General features: G+C 33.2%; 1 protein-coding gene across 1 annotated transcript; it reads left to right on the top strand.

Moving 5' to 3' along the window:
- The first annotated feature begins 2291 nt into the window (after window positions 1-2291).
- Window positions 2292-14052, top strand: LOC149558537 (seed lectin-like). The gene is made up of 2 exons (XM_089830899.1): window positions 2292-2474; window positions 13348-14052. The coding sequence occupies exons 1-2, from the start codon at window positions 2292-2294 to the stop codon at window positions 14050-14052; spliced, it is 888 nt and encodes a 295-aa protein (XP_089687025.1).
- The last annotated feature ends 578 nt before the right edge of the window (window positions 14053-14630 follow it).

The raw sequence follows: 14630 nt of genomic DNA, 5'->3' as shown, positions 1-14630 counted from the left end.
AAGACAAGACAACTATCCACAAGTAGAATTACATTGAATGGACAAGTTAGTAAAAAAAAATGAAGTTATAATAATTTAATCAAGGAGGAATAAAGAGAGATGAGAATAAATAAATATGTTCATCAACATGCAATGGAGTTAACATGATATCTAAAAATAAGTCGTAAGCTCAAGATGATCATAGGTTGGAGGGATACTCCACGGGCTAGATAAGGCAATTGTGAGTCAGTTTAAAACTGTCGGGTCCACCATAATTAACCTTGAAAAATTGGCCCCCGATGCAACTTACAAAAAATATATTTAATAAAAGAATGGTATTAAACCATGAAATGCTACTATGAGCATAAAGAGATACTATAAAAGCATAAAACTACAACCATGTGCAAATAGATCAATAGAACATAGTAAAATCAAATCATTAAATAAGTAAGGCAATAGTCTAAGATTACTCATAAACCTGAATAAATTGAAATAAAAAGAAGTATTTGAAAGAGCAATAAGCATAAATTATTAGACATTAGTTAAAATCTCCATGTAGGGTCAACAAAAGTGAGAAGATATTAAGGATGGGCCCACCAACAAAGACAAGAATCCTCCTAGATTATGGCAAGAAAAGGAATTATAAATGAGGATATTTATTTATTTATTTAAAAAAAACATAAAAACTCTTAACTTTTTATGTAAAAATAATAATAAAATTTTAATTAGTTTTAATACTAAGAAAACTTCTTTAAAAAAAAAATCCTTAAACTTCTCCTTTTTTTTAAAACTTAAAACCATGTAATTTTAGATTCTTTTCATCATGGCAATAAGGGTAGCAAAAGAAAGAGAGACCAAAAACCTTTCAATCAAGCCATCAAGCTGCCTAAACAAGAAAACAGTTGTTCAACCTAAACCAAAACCAAACACCAACTTTCACGGTGTCCGTTTCAAACTCAATAATGTTTGCACACTTGTACTGAAACTCGAGAAATGGATAGAACAACAAGAACGAGATACTGGACCAAAACCAAAAAACCATCTTTCCTGGAGGGTTGTTTCATAATCAATAATATGGGCAGATTTCTTATGAAACTCGAGTAATGGATAGAAATTGAACTGTTGAACCAAACTAAATACCAAATTTCCCGGTGGTCTGTCTCAAACTCATCAATGTTAAGGCTTCTTCTATAACTCCAATAACAGACCAAAATGGTCAATCTATTTAAAGAAAACAACCTGTTTAGCCAATTGGGAGGGTGACAAAATCAAAATTCCCTTCCCACTAAAATATTCCCACAAGCAAAGACAAGAATAAAGACTGTCGAATCCAACAGTCGAAACTACAAAAGAAAAAAGTACCAAAAATAGAAACCTGATTGAGCACCAGAATAGTTAGACCGTCTTAAGGCCAAATTAGATGACGTCAAAATCAAAATATCCGTGTAGCCCAAAAATTTCAAGAAACAAAAATTTATTCAATGAAACAACCAAACAGAGAAACAAAAGCCCATAAATTCGACCACAAACTGTAGTCGATCAAATCCAGAAACCATCTTTTCCTTCCAAGAATCAATCAAAACTTACATTTAGTTTGCTCCTGCAGTTGAAGGCCAGAAAACCCAAAAATAAAACTAAACCTAATTTCTAGGCTCTCTGATTCAAAAGCTCAATAGAGAGCACAAAAGGATCCAAATCTAATGTTTTGAATGAAGAGAAAGAAACAGAAAGAAATCTGCAATTGAGTAGAATTTCTAATATAACAAAGTTTCTAAGAAAACTTAAGGAAACTATGCAGATTTCAAAATACGAAAAAACTACAAAATAAAAGTTTCTAAAATGGAAGAAATACAAATCTACAATGTTTCTAATTGAGAAGAATTTCTATTCTATCAAATTTTCTAAGAAAAATTAAGGAAATTATAGAGCTTTGAAAATAAGAAAAAACAACACAATAAAAGTTTCAAAAATAGAAGAAATCAAAACACATAAACATACATACTCAGAATAATGATCCTGTTGCTCAATCCAATGTTGAATAGAAATCATAATATTGATCCTGTTACTCAATCCAATGTTGAATAGAAATCAAAATATCGATCCTGTTGTTCAATACAATGTTGAATAAAAAAGAAAACAGGCTCTTGCCATATATAATGTTGATGTGTGATGGTTCAACTTCAAAGAATTGAAAACATGTAACGTGTAAAAATGGAGCATACGGCAAGACATTTTGTTTTCTTGTCATAACAGATTATTGGCTTTCTTCTTGCTCGAGTGAATGACGAAGAAATATATTTAGAAATGTCTAAATGTGTCTCCACACTGCCAGCAATAAATTGTTATTTGATGATGACCCGACTGGTCCTGACGTTTGCAATTATGTACTCGCAGGACACGTGTTTAGTGTTCGGAAATATCGAAGCGTTCAAACCAAAAATACAGTGTCGTTAATGAGGGAATGGGAAGCGTCAGTGTTAAGCATTTCTAGTCATGTCCGAATGGAATTTCAATAAAGGACGTGGTATAACTGTTCAACTACCTATCAAATTTTTCCAAAATATTAGATTGTTTACAACAAAATGTGCTCCCATTGTAGAAGCCTCTCGGCTTAATTAATGCCTGTTAGAGAAAACAAACTGACGAGGCATTAAAATACTATACAAAAAAATGGATGTCTATGATATCTAGCATTTGTGGACCATGCCTATTTGCCTTGAAAAACACTGAACTAGTGGAACGTCACAACAAGAAGCTCCGAGAGTTTACACACGTTCAATGTTTTTCATTAATAATGGCCAAAGGCATTCCATGACAAATTCCGTAGCGGATGACATCGAAAATATTTCTCTTGCACGCTCTTCATATCTCAACCAAGACCTTGATGGAACTTGCGTGTCGTCGAGGTTTCATCATCACTAACAATTTCCTAGGTCTTATCGGTAAAAAAATAATAATGAAATTTAACGCAACATGGAGAGGCCTATGTTTTCGTTGGTATGTCAAAATGTAATCACCCGATCGACTACATTAAGAAATGCTCAACTTCTATGTGTTTTCTAGGGAATGCCGAACCATAAAATCAGTAAGTAAAATAGAGACAACAAACTAACGAGGAATTTAACGTTTTATAAAAATGACTCGACTTATATGCTAACCACCATCTTCTGGACCATGCCTATCTGCCTTCAAAAAGACTAAAATTTAATATCAACCAAGAAGCCCATAAATTTCAACATCAGTTTTGTACTTTGTTAGAATATCCACGAGGATTTCCACTAAGAATGCCATATCGCAAAACACTTTCCCATCTGGTGTCCCAAGACTACAGTTTGGCAAGATGAGTGGAATATTAGTTGGGAGGGTTTAAAGATATTTAGTCAAATGTTGCGAAGTGAGCAATATCGGGTGAAATTTTATATTATATCATGTAAGGACGAGGTGCTCAGTATTATATGTGTATCATAAGTGTTTTAAATGTTAAAAGAGTAAACAAGATTAGCATTAAAATATCAAGAGCAACATATTGGTCTAGAGTATTTTCTCTTCCATGCCAGATATCCAAATACAAATAACAAAGAGTGATTGTCACTGTATCACACCTTTTAAGCTTTATGATGAATTCTAGATGATGCACTCCACATTGGATGGTTAATGTTAAACTCCATGATGTTCCAACTAGGTAGTGAATCCTCCATAGGTCGTTTCATATACCTATGCACTTAATCAACTCTTCTAATACAGTCATCCTTACTCTATTATTACAAATCTAAAATCTTTCTCTAGCTCACAAATATGATATAGTGCAATACATTTGAAAAGATGAGAAATTTTCAAATGGAGAAATCACAATATATATAAACTTGCCTGCCACCAAGAAAAAATACCCTATACATCACTGAACCTGTAGACGATGAGATAGACAATAACAGAAGAAAGAGTTTAAATAAATGGAAAGCTACAACATCGTGTAATAGTTATCCTATGGTTGAATAATTTTGGAGTGGCATGAAAGAAATAGCCACCATAAATAGAATAACGAAATCTTCATTTTTCAAATTTAAATAACAGAAACCAATGACTTAAGAATTCTAATCATAGAAAAACCAATGGAATCACCTCTCCTTTATCATAAAATCTAAAGACTGCACTACGAAATGGGAGAAATCATACCAGATTTAAGCTCTACTAAAGTAGATATCCTTAACAAACCTAATATTTGTGCAACTTAACACACAATCTCAATGTGGAAGTGGGACAAAACCTTGCACAAATTTATCTATAAAATTGTATTTCAATAATCTGTCAAAAACTCACAAATTTGATGACAACAAAAAATTACAAATAACTTTTGATAGTGACCCCAAAAGGAAAAACAAATATCAAATCAATTTTCACTTTTGTTTGAAGGGAACTTAAAAATCATCGTAGACTCTAGAATAGATCCAAAAGTTCTACAACAATTCACAAGAAATGTAGGAACAATCTGGAACTATAAATGGAAAGGCATTCACCCACGACAGTTGTAACTATAGTATTAAATGTCATATTTAAAAAGTATTAAGTAATCTTACAGTGTCCTTGCATTTCAGTTGTCTATTTTATCGTTCGAGTCCACTCTAGCCTGGGCAATAAAAAAACATTACAATGTGTTAATAATTTTAAGCTGCCATTTATTCATTGGTTGGAATAGTTTTCTTTTAAAATTCTTAATAGATAAAATATAAAACCCCTAGAAAAATGCATACGGACTAATGAGAAAATAAGAATAATTAATAAAAATGAAATTAAAAATATGTATGCACTACATACTATAGGATAAATTTTATTGATGTGTGATATTGCTATCAAGATTTAACTGTGTAGTTTTTGAGTCAAACTTATAGACCCATGTTTCATGAGTAGTGATTCAACATGAACCCATCCCTCATTAGAATAAATAGAATTCTTGGTTTCTGAAATTAATAACTCTGCATATTGTAGGAAAAACTATTCTACCATCTTTTTGATTGAGGTTATTGGTGTTTCACTTTTAGTTTTTCTTAGTATCCTATTTGGTAACCATGCCACTTTCTTATAGTTTTTCAAACCCATTGAACTAAATAAAAAATAAATTAAATTGATGTAAATTCTCTCAACTCGTTAGATTTTTTGTATTTTTTCATGGCTCTAGTAATGAGTTACTCTACAAAGAAATCCCTATATATCTTATGCCAAAACTTGTAATCCATCAAGTAGTCTCTTGAAGTGTAAATAAATGCTCATATGATGATAATATTTTTGAAAACAATGCAATATATTTTGTTGCTCATTTTAGCATTTGACAAAATATATACATGCTTAGGTCTTTGCATGGATTTCGATTTGGAATTGCTTAAGATTTGTTTTTTAATTATTTTTTCCTAGTATACAACATTAAAATATTTACAAACATGGAAAATTTTGAGTCTATTATAATTCGATTTTGTGCATTTTTCCAATAAATATTTTCCAACATCAACCCTCTATCAAAATTTTTTGCATGCATGTCAACATTTTCTCAACTCACTCAATGAGTACATTTTTGTTTGCAGATTCATAATTTCTCACATTTTGGGGCCCTATTCTTACAATGGTAAGGGATAAAAGTAGCATTGGGGACCTTAAATTACAAATGGAACAACAAACAAACTAAAAAATAGGTTTCCTCTTGTCTTATATTGCCTCAAAATAAAATAAAAAAATGATTTTCATTTGTCATTAAATGTTTAATTTTTTTAAAATTGTTTATTCGTAAATTATTTCTAATTATTGATAATTTTTGTAATTTGGATAAATAAATGTAGATAATTTTAATAATCCTTATAGGACTTAGATTAGTCTGGTTTAAATTAAATATTTATGTCCTAAGCTAAATAAGTAAGGATATAATAATTGAGCTTGTATGTTTGACAAAGATATAACTATGTTATTAGCATGGGCTTTTGAGTGTTGTAGCTGGTAGAAATCAATGGAGTTGTCCTTTTCTCAACTGATACGTTTTATGAAATCATTGCATATAGAGCATGACACTGGAACTATTATACTACTACATCCTAAGCTAAATGAGTAAAGATATAAAAATTTAGTCTAAGACATTCAAAGTAAAGGTGTAGGTGGGAGCTTGTATGTTTGACAAAGATATAACTCTGCTATTGCCATGGGCTTCTGACTGTTGTAGGTGGTAGACATCAATGGAGCTATCCTTTTATTAATTGATATGTTTTATGAAATCATTGCATATAGAGCATGACATTATTGGAACTATTATACTATTGCCAACCTATGAATAATGTTTTGCTACAATTCTTGATCTCCTCTTCATGCCCTCTTGACTCCACATGTCATATACAAGCTTGTTTCTCTTCACAAGAGTGCACATATACTTACAAGTCAAGCATGTTAAATACTCCTATTGTTTGAGACTGTAAAGCTTAACACATAGAAAATCTTATTTATTTATAATATGTGTAATTCTAGTTTTTTATGATATTACAATTTCCATCAGAGGTCCTACTGATTCCATTTGTCCTTCCTCATTAACACAACTAAATTGGTATGCCCCTAAGCTTCCATTAACGTTTGCAAGAACCATGTGATCTTGAACAACACTATAGCCATGATTGTTGTCAAGTCTTCCCTCATTTTACATGTTATCACAAGTACCTACAAGTAAAATTTCATCCAATTTAAAGTTCAATGTTGTATGCATTATCTTCAATTCCATTCCTAGACTTCTTAAGATGTCCTTATGATGCACCTGCATCATAACTTCATGAATCATTTCTACATTTGATGTTTTTTCCATGCTTAATGTCAAATTTTTTTAATAATTTGAATCATTCTGCTAAGATGGGAGCTCTAATTTTTTAAAAAAGTAGGCTCCATCAAGATGAAAAAAAGCTTTTAAAGTAATAGCATAGAAGAAACTAAAGAAAAGAAAAGAACTCTTGTAAGTAAAAGGATCCTAGCAACCTGTGCAAAGGAGAAGAAAATACATGTCAATTGAATTACAAGAACTTAATCATTGATAATGAGGACAATTTTTCCATAGAAAGTCAAATTATGATATTGCTAAGAGGGTTTTACAATATAATCATTTGTTAATAAAGAAGGCAAATTTTAAATTCTAGAAAAACTGAGAAAGATTTAAGTTAGAGGCCTTTCCTTATAGATGATCATATTATGATTTATGATGAATCCATAAAGGCTAGATTTTTTTTCTTCTCTTAATATATATCGATAGAGAAATCTAGAAACCCCTTGGATCCATGTATTTGGGGTCCCATTATAGGAAAAAATAGGAGATAGAATAGTAGCCCATATGGTTGCTCCATATGCTGGAAAGATCATGCTCTTTCGTAGGAAACTCGTGTCCAAAGGTTTCAAAAGAATGTGTAAAACATTTAATGTTCTTTTACATAAAAAAATGCATTTTATGGTCCTAAAAAAACTTAATAGGTCATTTTTGATATGTACTTATGTTCTTTTTTCTTATTTGTATGACAGTTAAACACAGTAGGCTGATTGTATGTTATCATTGGCTGGCCCATCTTGTCCATAGTTAGAGAAGCTTATTTTATTGTTGTGAATCCACTGCGTGTTGTGTAGGGGGAATGATAGCAAAAGAAAATAGAAAGAAAGATCTACTTGATATTATGCTATTAGTCAAATATGTATTTAAAAAATTGGCATAGATATGCTATTTTATAAGTTTGGACATCTTAAAGTGACACAAAAAATTCTGAAGATGAGGTAGAAAAGACATCAATTGCTAAGAAATATTTGGAGAATGAGTATAGAATGCTTGGATCAATGTATTTCCCAAAACAACATGACACAAGAGATTTCAACAGAGAATACGTAGACGAACACATTATCCACAAGGTTATGACACAAGAAAGTTCAATGGAAGACATTCTAAAAGAAAATGAAATCAAACACTCATTTCCAAAATAGCAAGCTTGGATTAGGAATTAAATTAAGATCCAACAATTCATATTTTCTAAACTTGGAGTACAAATACATTGAAAAAAAATATAGCATGATAGCCTTGGTATGCTTAGCATAACCTATATAGTCAACTAAGAGAAACTGAAAAAATTGACTTTAACAATCAAACCATCTAAAATCAATTCTTATTATTTTGTAACTATATATAATTATTGATGAATACTTCTTTTGCAAATTTTTGGTTGTATTGAATCAAGCTATGGTAATTACTTCCTCGAATTTCATGTTTTTTTAATTTTTAGCTACTATGATGGCTTTGTTTATTTGGATATCCAAGTTTAAAGCTTGGTTAAAGACAAATTCTGCAATAGCATGTTTGCACCATTTGTTGGAAGGTCAACTACTGAATTTTGAAAGCCTTAACTCTACATACTAGATATACATCTGTATGCTAGACAATAGTCTGCCTTGGTTAGTTAAGCATGGTGAGCTTGTATTTTACTGTAGATTGTAGCATTTGATCAACAAAACATATATGCATTTTACTTATATCCCATTCACATTTTGTGTCATAATCATTATTGAAAGCAAGAATACCATATTGTTCAAGCCAATGGTAAGACAAACTCTTGACACAAAGTTTGGTCATTACTTGACTTGGCTTTAATATGTTGAGGGGAAGCACATGGTACAAGTGGTTGCAAGAAGAACCTCTTATAGAATTATCGCATGAATAAAGTATGAGACAAATCTCAAACCACATTGTGTGGTTCTTTGACCTTTTCTCTTATTTTCATAACTAGTGGTTCGTCAATAAAAAAAGGGGAAATTTGGTTTAATGTTTAAATACTAATAGTTTTTAGGGAGGAACTTGACTTGCCATCATTTCTTATGCAAATAAGTTTAAATTTTCTTTCCACTTAATTTTTTTTTAGAATATAGGAAAAACCAATGAGTCCTTAATCTTCCAATATTTCTTTTAGTGAGTCTATTCTTTTCTCATATATTTCTATTTAAATAGAATAATTCAATTTTCACCATGGAGCTTCTCATTACATGGGAGACCATCATTCCTTAAGGAGAGATGTGATAAATATTCCTCATGGCATTCCCAATCAATGAGAAATAGCACTGACCCAATCTTATTCTGATCTATCTAGAAAAAATAGTGTCTAAGTATCACAATCCTTCCATCACAACCCATTAACCCCATCAACCAACTTTCAAAGTTATGTCAAGCCTTAGTGCCCAAGAATGTCTCCTCTTCTAGCTCAATAATCTATGCCCAATTTTAACTTAAATAGCTCAATGCTCTCTTGGAGCTATTTGGAATTTGGTAGATTCATGGTAGTGAGCTCTTCAATGAAAAGACTTCCATTTTCTAGGGCCATAAAATATCTTCTCAAGACTATTTCTCACCTAAGCACTATATTTGTTTAGGTATAAAGTTTAAATTATGTGAATGCTTTTAGTCATGAATCACTATCTCTATCTCAAGTGAGTATATACATTATTGAGACATGCCTTAAATTATGCAAGCCGGTGATTCCTACAATGACCATAAATGTCTGTAGAGGCTAGGGAATATGGATTCTATTAGAACTACATATAAAATTGATAGGCAGGATCCTAACTTAGATGTTTCTAGTGAAACAACTGTAGTTTCATCCCTAGTGTTCTGCAGCATGAACCTTTTCTATTCCGAGAGGCTCATTTGTGCTTCCATCATGGTAAATTTTAAGTAGCTTCATGAATGCAAGCTATATTATATTCTATTATATTATATTACTTTTGAAACCATGTATTAAAGTTTACAATTAAAACAAGTTTAAGTTCCATCTAATTTGTTTCAACATCTATGTGATGAGCATGCAATCTTGAGTGCAAGATGTAAAGCTACCAAAGCCTATCACCATCTATCCACATGCAAGTCTCAAGTCATCATCAATGTTCCTACTCATTCAATCAGTCTGCCTTGCTCCCTTCTTGTATCTCTTATTTGTAAAACCTTAGACTATTATTTTTCCTTATTTTAAAAGGTGCTAGCTCAATGGATGAGCCCCTGCATTACAAGCAAGGGATGGTGGTTCAAATCCATCATGCCTTAACATGAATTAATTAATTACATTGCAATATATATAGAACTTATTATTTTCATACCATCTTTTCTCTAACTATTTTCAAGAAGAAAATAAGCGAGATTAAAGACGTTTCTATAAAGAAAATACTAAAATTTTCTCTAAGACACAATAATAGTGTTGTTCCTTATTGTCTTTCTAAGACAATAGTCTAAGACACTCACTTAAAGACAATACTTAAGACAATACACAACTTTTTTTTTGTCTCCATTTACAACAATTTACTCAAAAATTATCTCCAATATTATCTTAAAACCCCCCTTCATGTTGTAGTGATCACCCAATGTCCTAATCTTTAAAAAAAAGATTCATCTTCTATTTTGAACAAAAGAGAGGGACCTCAACTCCTTTAAGTGCTCTTGTTTTCCAGGAATTTCGGATCATAATATTAGAGAAAACAAACTCATGATGTTATAAGGAAAATTGGACGTTTATGATATTTGGCATTATGTGGACCATGCCTATTCGCCTTGAAAAGACTAAACTTGCGGAACATTGCAACAAGAACCACCGAGAATTTCAATGTATTCAATGTGTTTCTTTAGTAATGCCCAAAGGAATTCCACAAAAAATTCCGTAGCGGATGACATCGAAAATATTTCTCTTGCACGCTCTTCATGATATGTCAACGTCAACGAAGACCTCGATGCGTTTTGTCGAAGTTTCATTGTGACTAGCAATTTCCCAGGGCTTATCCGTCACAAAACAATAATGAAATTTAACGCAACACGAAGAGGCCTATCTGTTCGTTGGTAGGCCAAAATGGAATCATCCGACCAACTGCAAGAAATGCTTAACTTCTATGTGTTTTCTAGGAAATGCCAAATCATAAAATTAGTTAGTTGTCTAGAGAGAACAAACTAACAAGGCATTTAATATTTTGTAGAAACAACTCCACTTACATGCTATCCACCGTCTTGGGCACCATGCCCACCTACCTTCATAAAGACTAAAATGGAATATCAAACGAGAAGCCCATGCATTTCACAATTAGTTTCTACTTCATTACAATATCCACAAGAATTATACGTTGCTTGATATCATTGCATATAGAGCATGACATTATTGGAACTATTACACTGTTGCCAACCTATGAATATGTTTTTGCTACTATTCTTGATTTCCTCTTCATGCCCTCTCGACTCCACATGTGATATACAGGCTTGTTTCTCTTCACAAGAGTGCACATATACTTACAAGTGAAGCATGTTAAATACTCCTATTGTCTAAGACTGTAAAGCTTAACACATAGAAAATAATATTTATTTACAATATGTGTAATTCTAGTTTCTATGATATTACAATTTCCATCAGAGGTCCTACTCATTCCATTTGTCCTTCCTCATTAATACAACTAAATTGGTATGCCCCTAAGCTTCCATTAACATTTGCAAGAACCATGCGATCTTGAACAACACTATAGCCATGATTGTTGTCAAGTCTTCCCTCATTTTACATGTTATCACAAGTACCTACAAGTAAAATTTCATCCAATTTAAAGTTCAATGCTGTATGCATTATCTTCAATTCCATTCCTAGACTTCTTAAGATGTCCCTATGATGCACCTGCATCATGAACTTCATGAATCATTTCTACATTTGATGTTTTTTCCATGTTTAATGTCCAATTTTTGTTATAATTTGAATCATTGTGCTAAGATTGGAGCTCTAATTTTGTAAAAAAGTAGGCTCCATCAAGATCAACAAAAGCTTTTAAAGTAATAGCATAGAAGAAACTAAAGAAAAGAAATGAATTCTTGTAAGTAAAAGGATCCTAGCAACCTATGCAAAGGAGAAGAAAATACATGTCAATTGAATTACAAGAACTTAATCATTGATAATGAGGACAATTTTTCCATAGAAAGTCAAATTATGATATTGCTAAGAGGGTTTTACAATATAATCATTTGTTAATAAAGAAGGCAAATTTTAAATTCTAGAAAAACTGAGAAAGATTTAAGTTAGAGGCCTTTCCTTATAGATGATCATATTATGATTTATGATGAATCCATAAAGGCTAGATTTCTTTTCTTCTCTTAATATATATCGATAGAGAAATCTAGAAACCCCTTGGATCTATGTATTTGGGCTCCCATTATAGGAAAAAATAGGAGATAGAATAGTAGCCTATATGTTTGCTCCATATGCTGGAAAAACCATGCTCTTTCGTAGGAAACTCGTGTCCAAAGGTTTCAAAAGAATGTGTAAAACATTTAATGTTCTTTTACATAAAAAAATGCATTTTATGGTCCTAAAACAACTTTAAAGGTCATTTCTGATATGCACTTATGTTCTTCTTACTTATTTGTATGACAATTAAACACAGTAGGCTGATTGTGTGTTATCATTGGCTGGCCCATCTTGTCCATAGTTAGAGAAGTTTATTTTATTGTTGTGAATCCACTGCATGTTGTGTAGGGGGAATGATAATGTCAAAATCGTTGGTAGGCCAAAATGGAATCATCGGACCAACTGCAAGAAATGCTTAACTTCTATGTGTTTTCTAGGAAATGCCGAATCATAAAATTAGTTAGTTATCTAGAGAGAACAAACTAACGAGGCATTTAACAATTTGTAGAAACAACTCAACTTATATGCTATCCACCGTCTTGTGCACCATGCCCGCCTGCCTTCATAAAGACTAAAATGGAATATCAAACGAGAAGCCCATGTATTTTATAATTAGTTTGTACTTCGTTAGAATATCCACAAGGATTTCCACCAAGAATTATACGTTGCTTGATATCAAAAAGAGTTTTCTTGGGCTCTGATCCCTACGTCCACGAAGAGCTCGATGAAATCTGCGGGCCATCCAAGGTCCATCCCGACTAACCAATCGGCAGGTCCTAATCCTGTAAGATAATAATGAAGAGAGAGGCCTATGTGTTCGTTCCTATCTCGAAATGGAATCGGCTGAACAATTGCAATAGCCTTCTTTCTATGAAAGGCACTACAAAATATAATTGCTAACAAATTACCCTCAGAGACCCTCTAAATCACATATTAGGATGGCTAAATTCACTCACCCTACACGAGCCTTCCTTTTCTTAACCTGTGTTGCTCTTTTCCTATTATCATCGCATGCAGGAAACGTTACTTTTAGCTTCCCTCCTCTAACAGGTGTAGAAAGGAAAAATGATGCCACATATCAAGAGAGTAATCAAGGAGCCCTGCAGCTTACATGAAATGAAGCATCAGGGAACCTTAAGAACAGTTCCGGCTGGGCATATTACACTGACCGTATTCCGCAATGGAATAGGTCTACTGGGCTCTGGCCAATTTTTCAACTTACTTTCAATTCAATATTGATCTGAACAACGAAATATACGATAATCATGGAGATGGACTTGCGCTCTTCATGGCACCATTCGAACTGGAACCACCAGAGGACGCTTATGGTGGATTTGTTGGCTTGTTTAATGAGGAAAGCTTTAAACAATCATCTTATCAGATGGTTGCTGTGGAGTTTGATACATACAACAACGATTGGGATCTTGATGACAATCATGTTGGGATCAACGTAATTAGCATTTTTTCGAAGTTGATTTTTTCGCTCAATACATCTAGTCTATTCAATCGCTCTACAGACCAAAATCTCACAAACGCGACATGGGACGCCTGGGTGGATTATGACGGTGTAGAAAAGGTTCTGCACTTCTTTCTCTGGTATAATTCTTCTAAACCCAAAATCCCTTTATTTAACCACACAATAGATCTGAGCAACTCTCTACCAGAGTACATCAAGATTGGCTTCTTGGCTGCCATTGGAGAGTACACAGAGACGCACACCGTAAAAGTTTGGAATTTTACTTCTAAATATTCGTGGGAAGTCGGACCTCTTGGTGAATTACTTAGAAATGGCAATGTAAACAGATTTTTTGTGAAAGTTTATTTGATATGCGTGTTCTTCGTTGTTGTGGTCCTATGTGGCTTCATAGTTGTTCGCTGGTGGCAGTATTTCTGAAAAAGGGGAAGAGAAGGTAAGGCTAGGGAAAAGAGCGATCCAGAGCTAGACGAATGCTGTTCTCATGGCCCCCGAAGCTTTTCCTACGCCGAGCTCTGTGCCGCGACAAGAAATTTCTGGGAGAAAGAAAAGCTTGGACAAGGCGGCTTCAGCAAGCGTTTACAAAGGAATCCTGCCCGACACAGGGGACGCGCTGGCTATGAAAAGAATAGCTCAAGGATCGAGACAAGGAAGAAAGGAGTATGTCTCCGAAGTTCAAACAATCAGCAGGTTGAGACACCGTAATCTTGTGCAGCTTTTAGGATGGTGCCACGAAAAGGTAGAGTTACTTCTGGTTTACGAGTACTCTCCAAATGGGAATCGGGATAAGCACATTTTTGGGGAACAGGAGGATACGCTTGATTGGAGCCGAAGATATAGTATCGCCTGTGACATTGCCTCTGCTCTTGTTTATCTCCACGAAGAGTGGGACCAGCGTGTCGTTCATCGAGACGTGAAGGCAAGCAACGTAATATTGGATTCTAATTTAATTGCCAAGTTGGGTGATTTTGGTTTGGCGAGACTGATGGAACGTGACT

The sequence above is a fragment of the Cupressus sempervirens genome, chromosome 5, assembly GCF_028749045.1.
Source record: "Cupressus sempervirens isolate cs-2001-9-10 chromosome 5, ASM2874904v1, whole genome shotgun sequence".
Lineage (NCBI taxonomy): Eukaryota > Viridiplantae > Streptophyta > Pinopsida > Cupressales > Cupressaceae > Cupressus > Cupressus sempervirens.
This window is presented reverse-complemented; position numbering and strand designations above follow the sequence as displayed.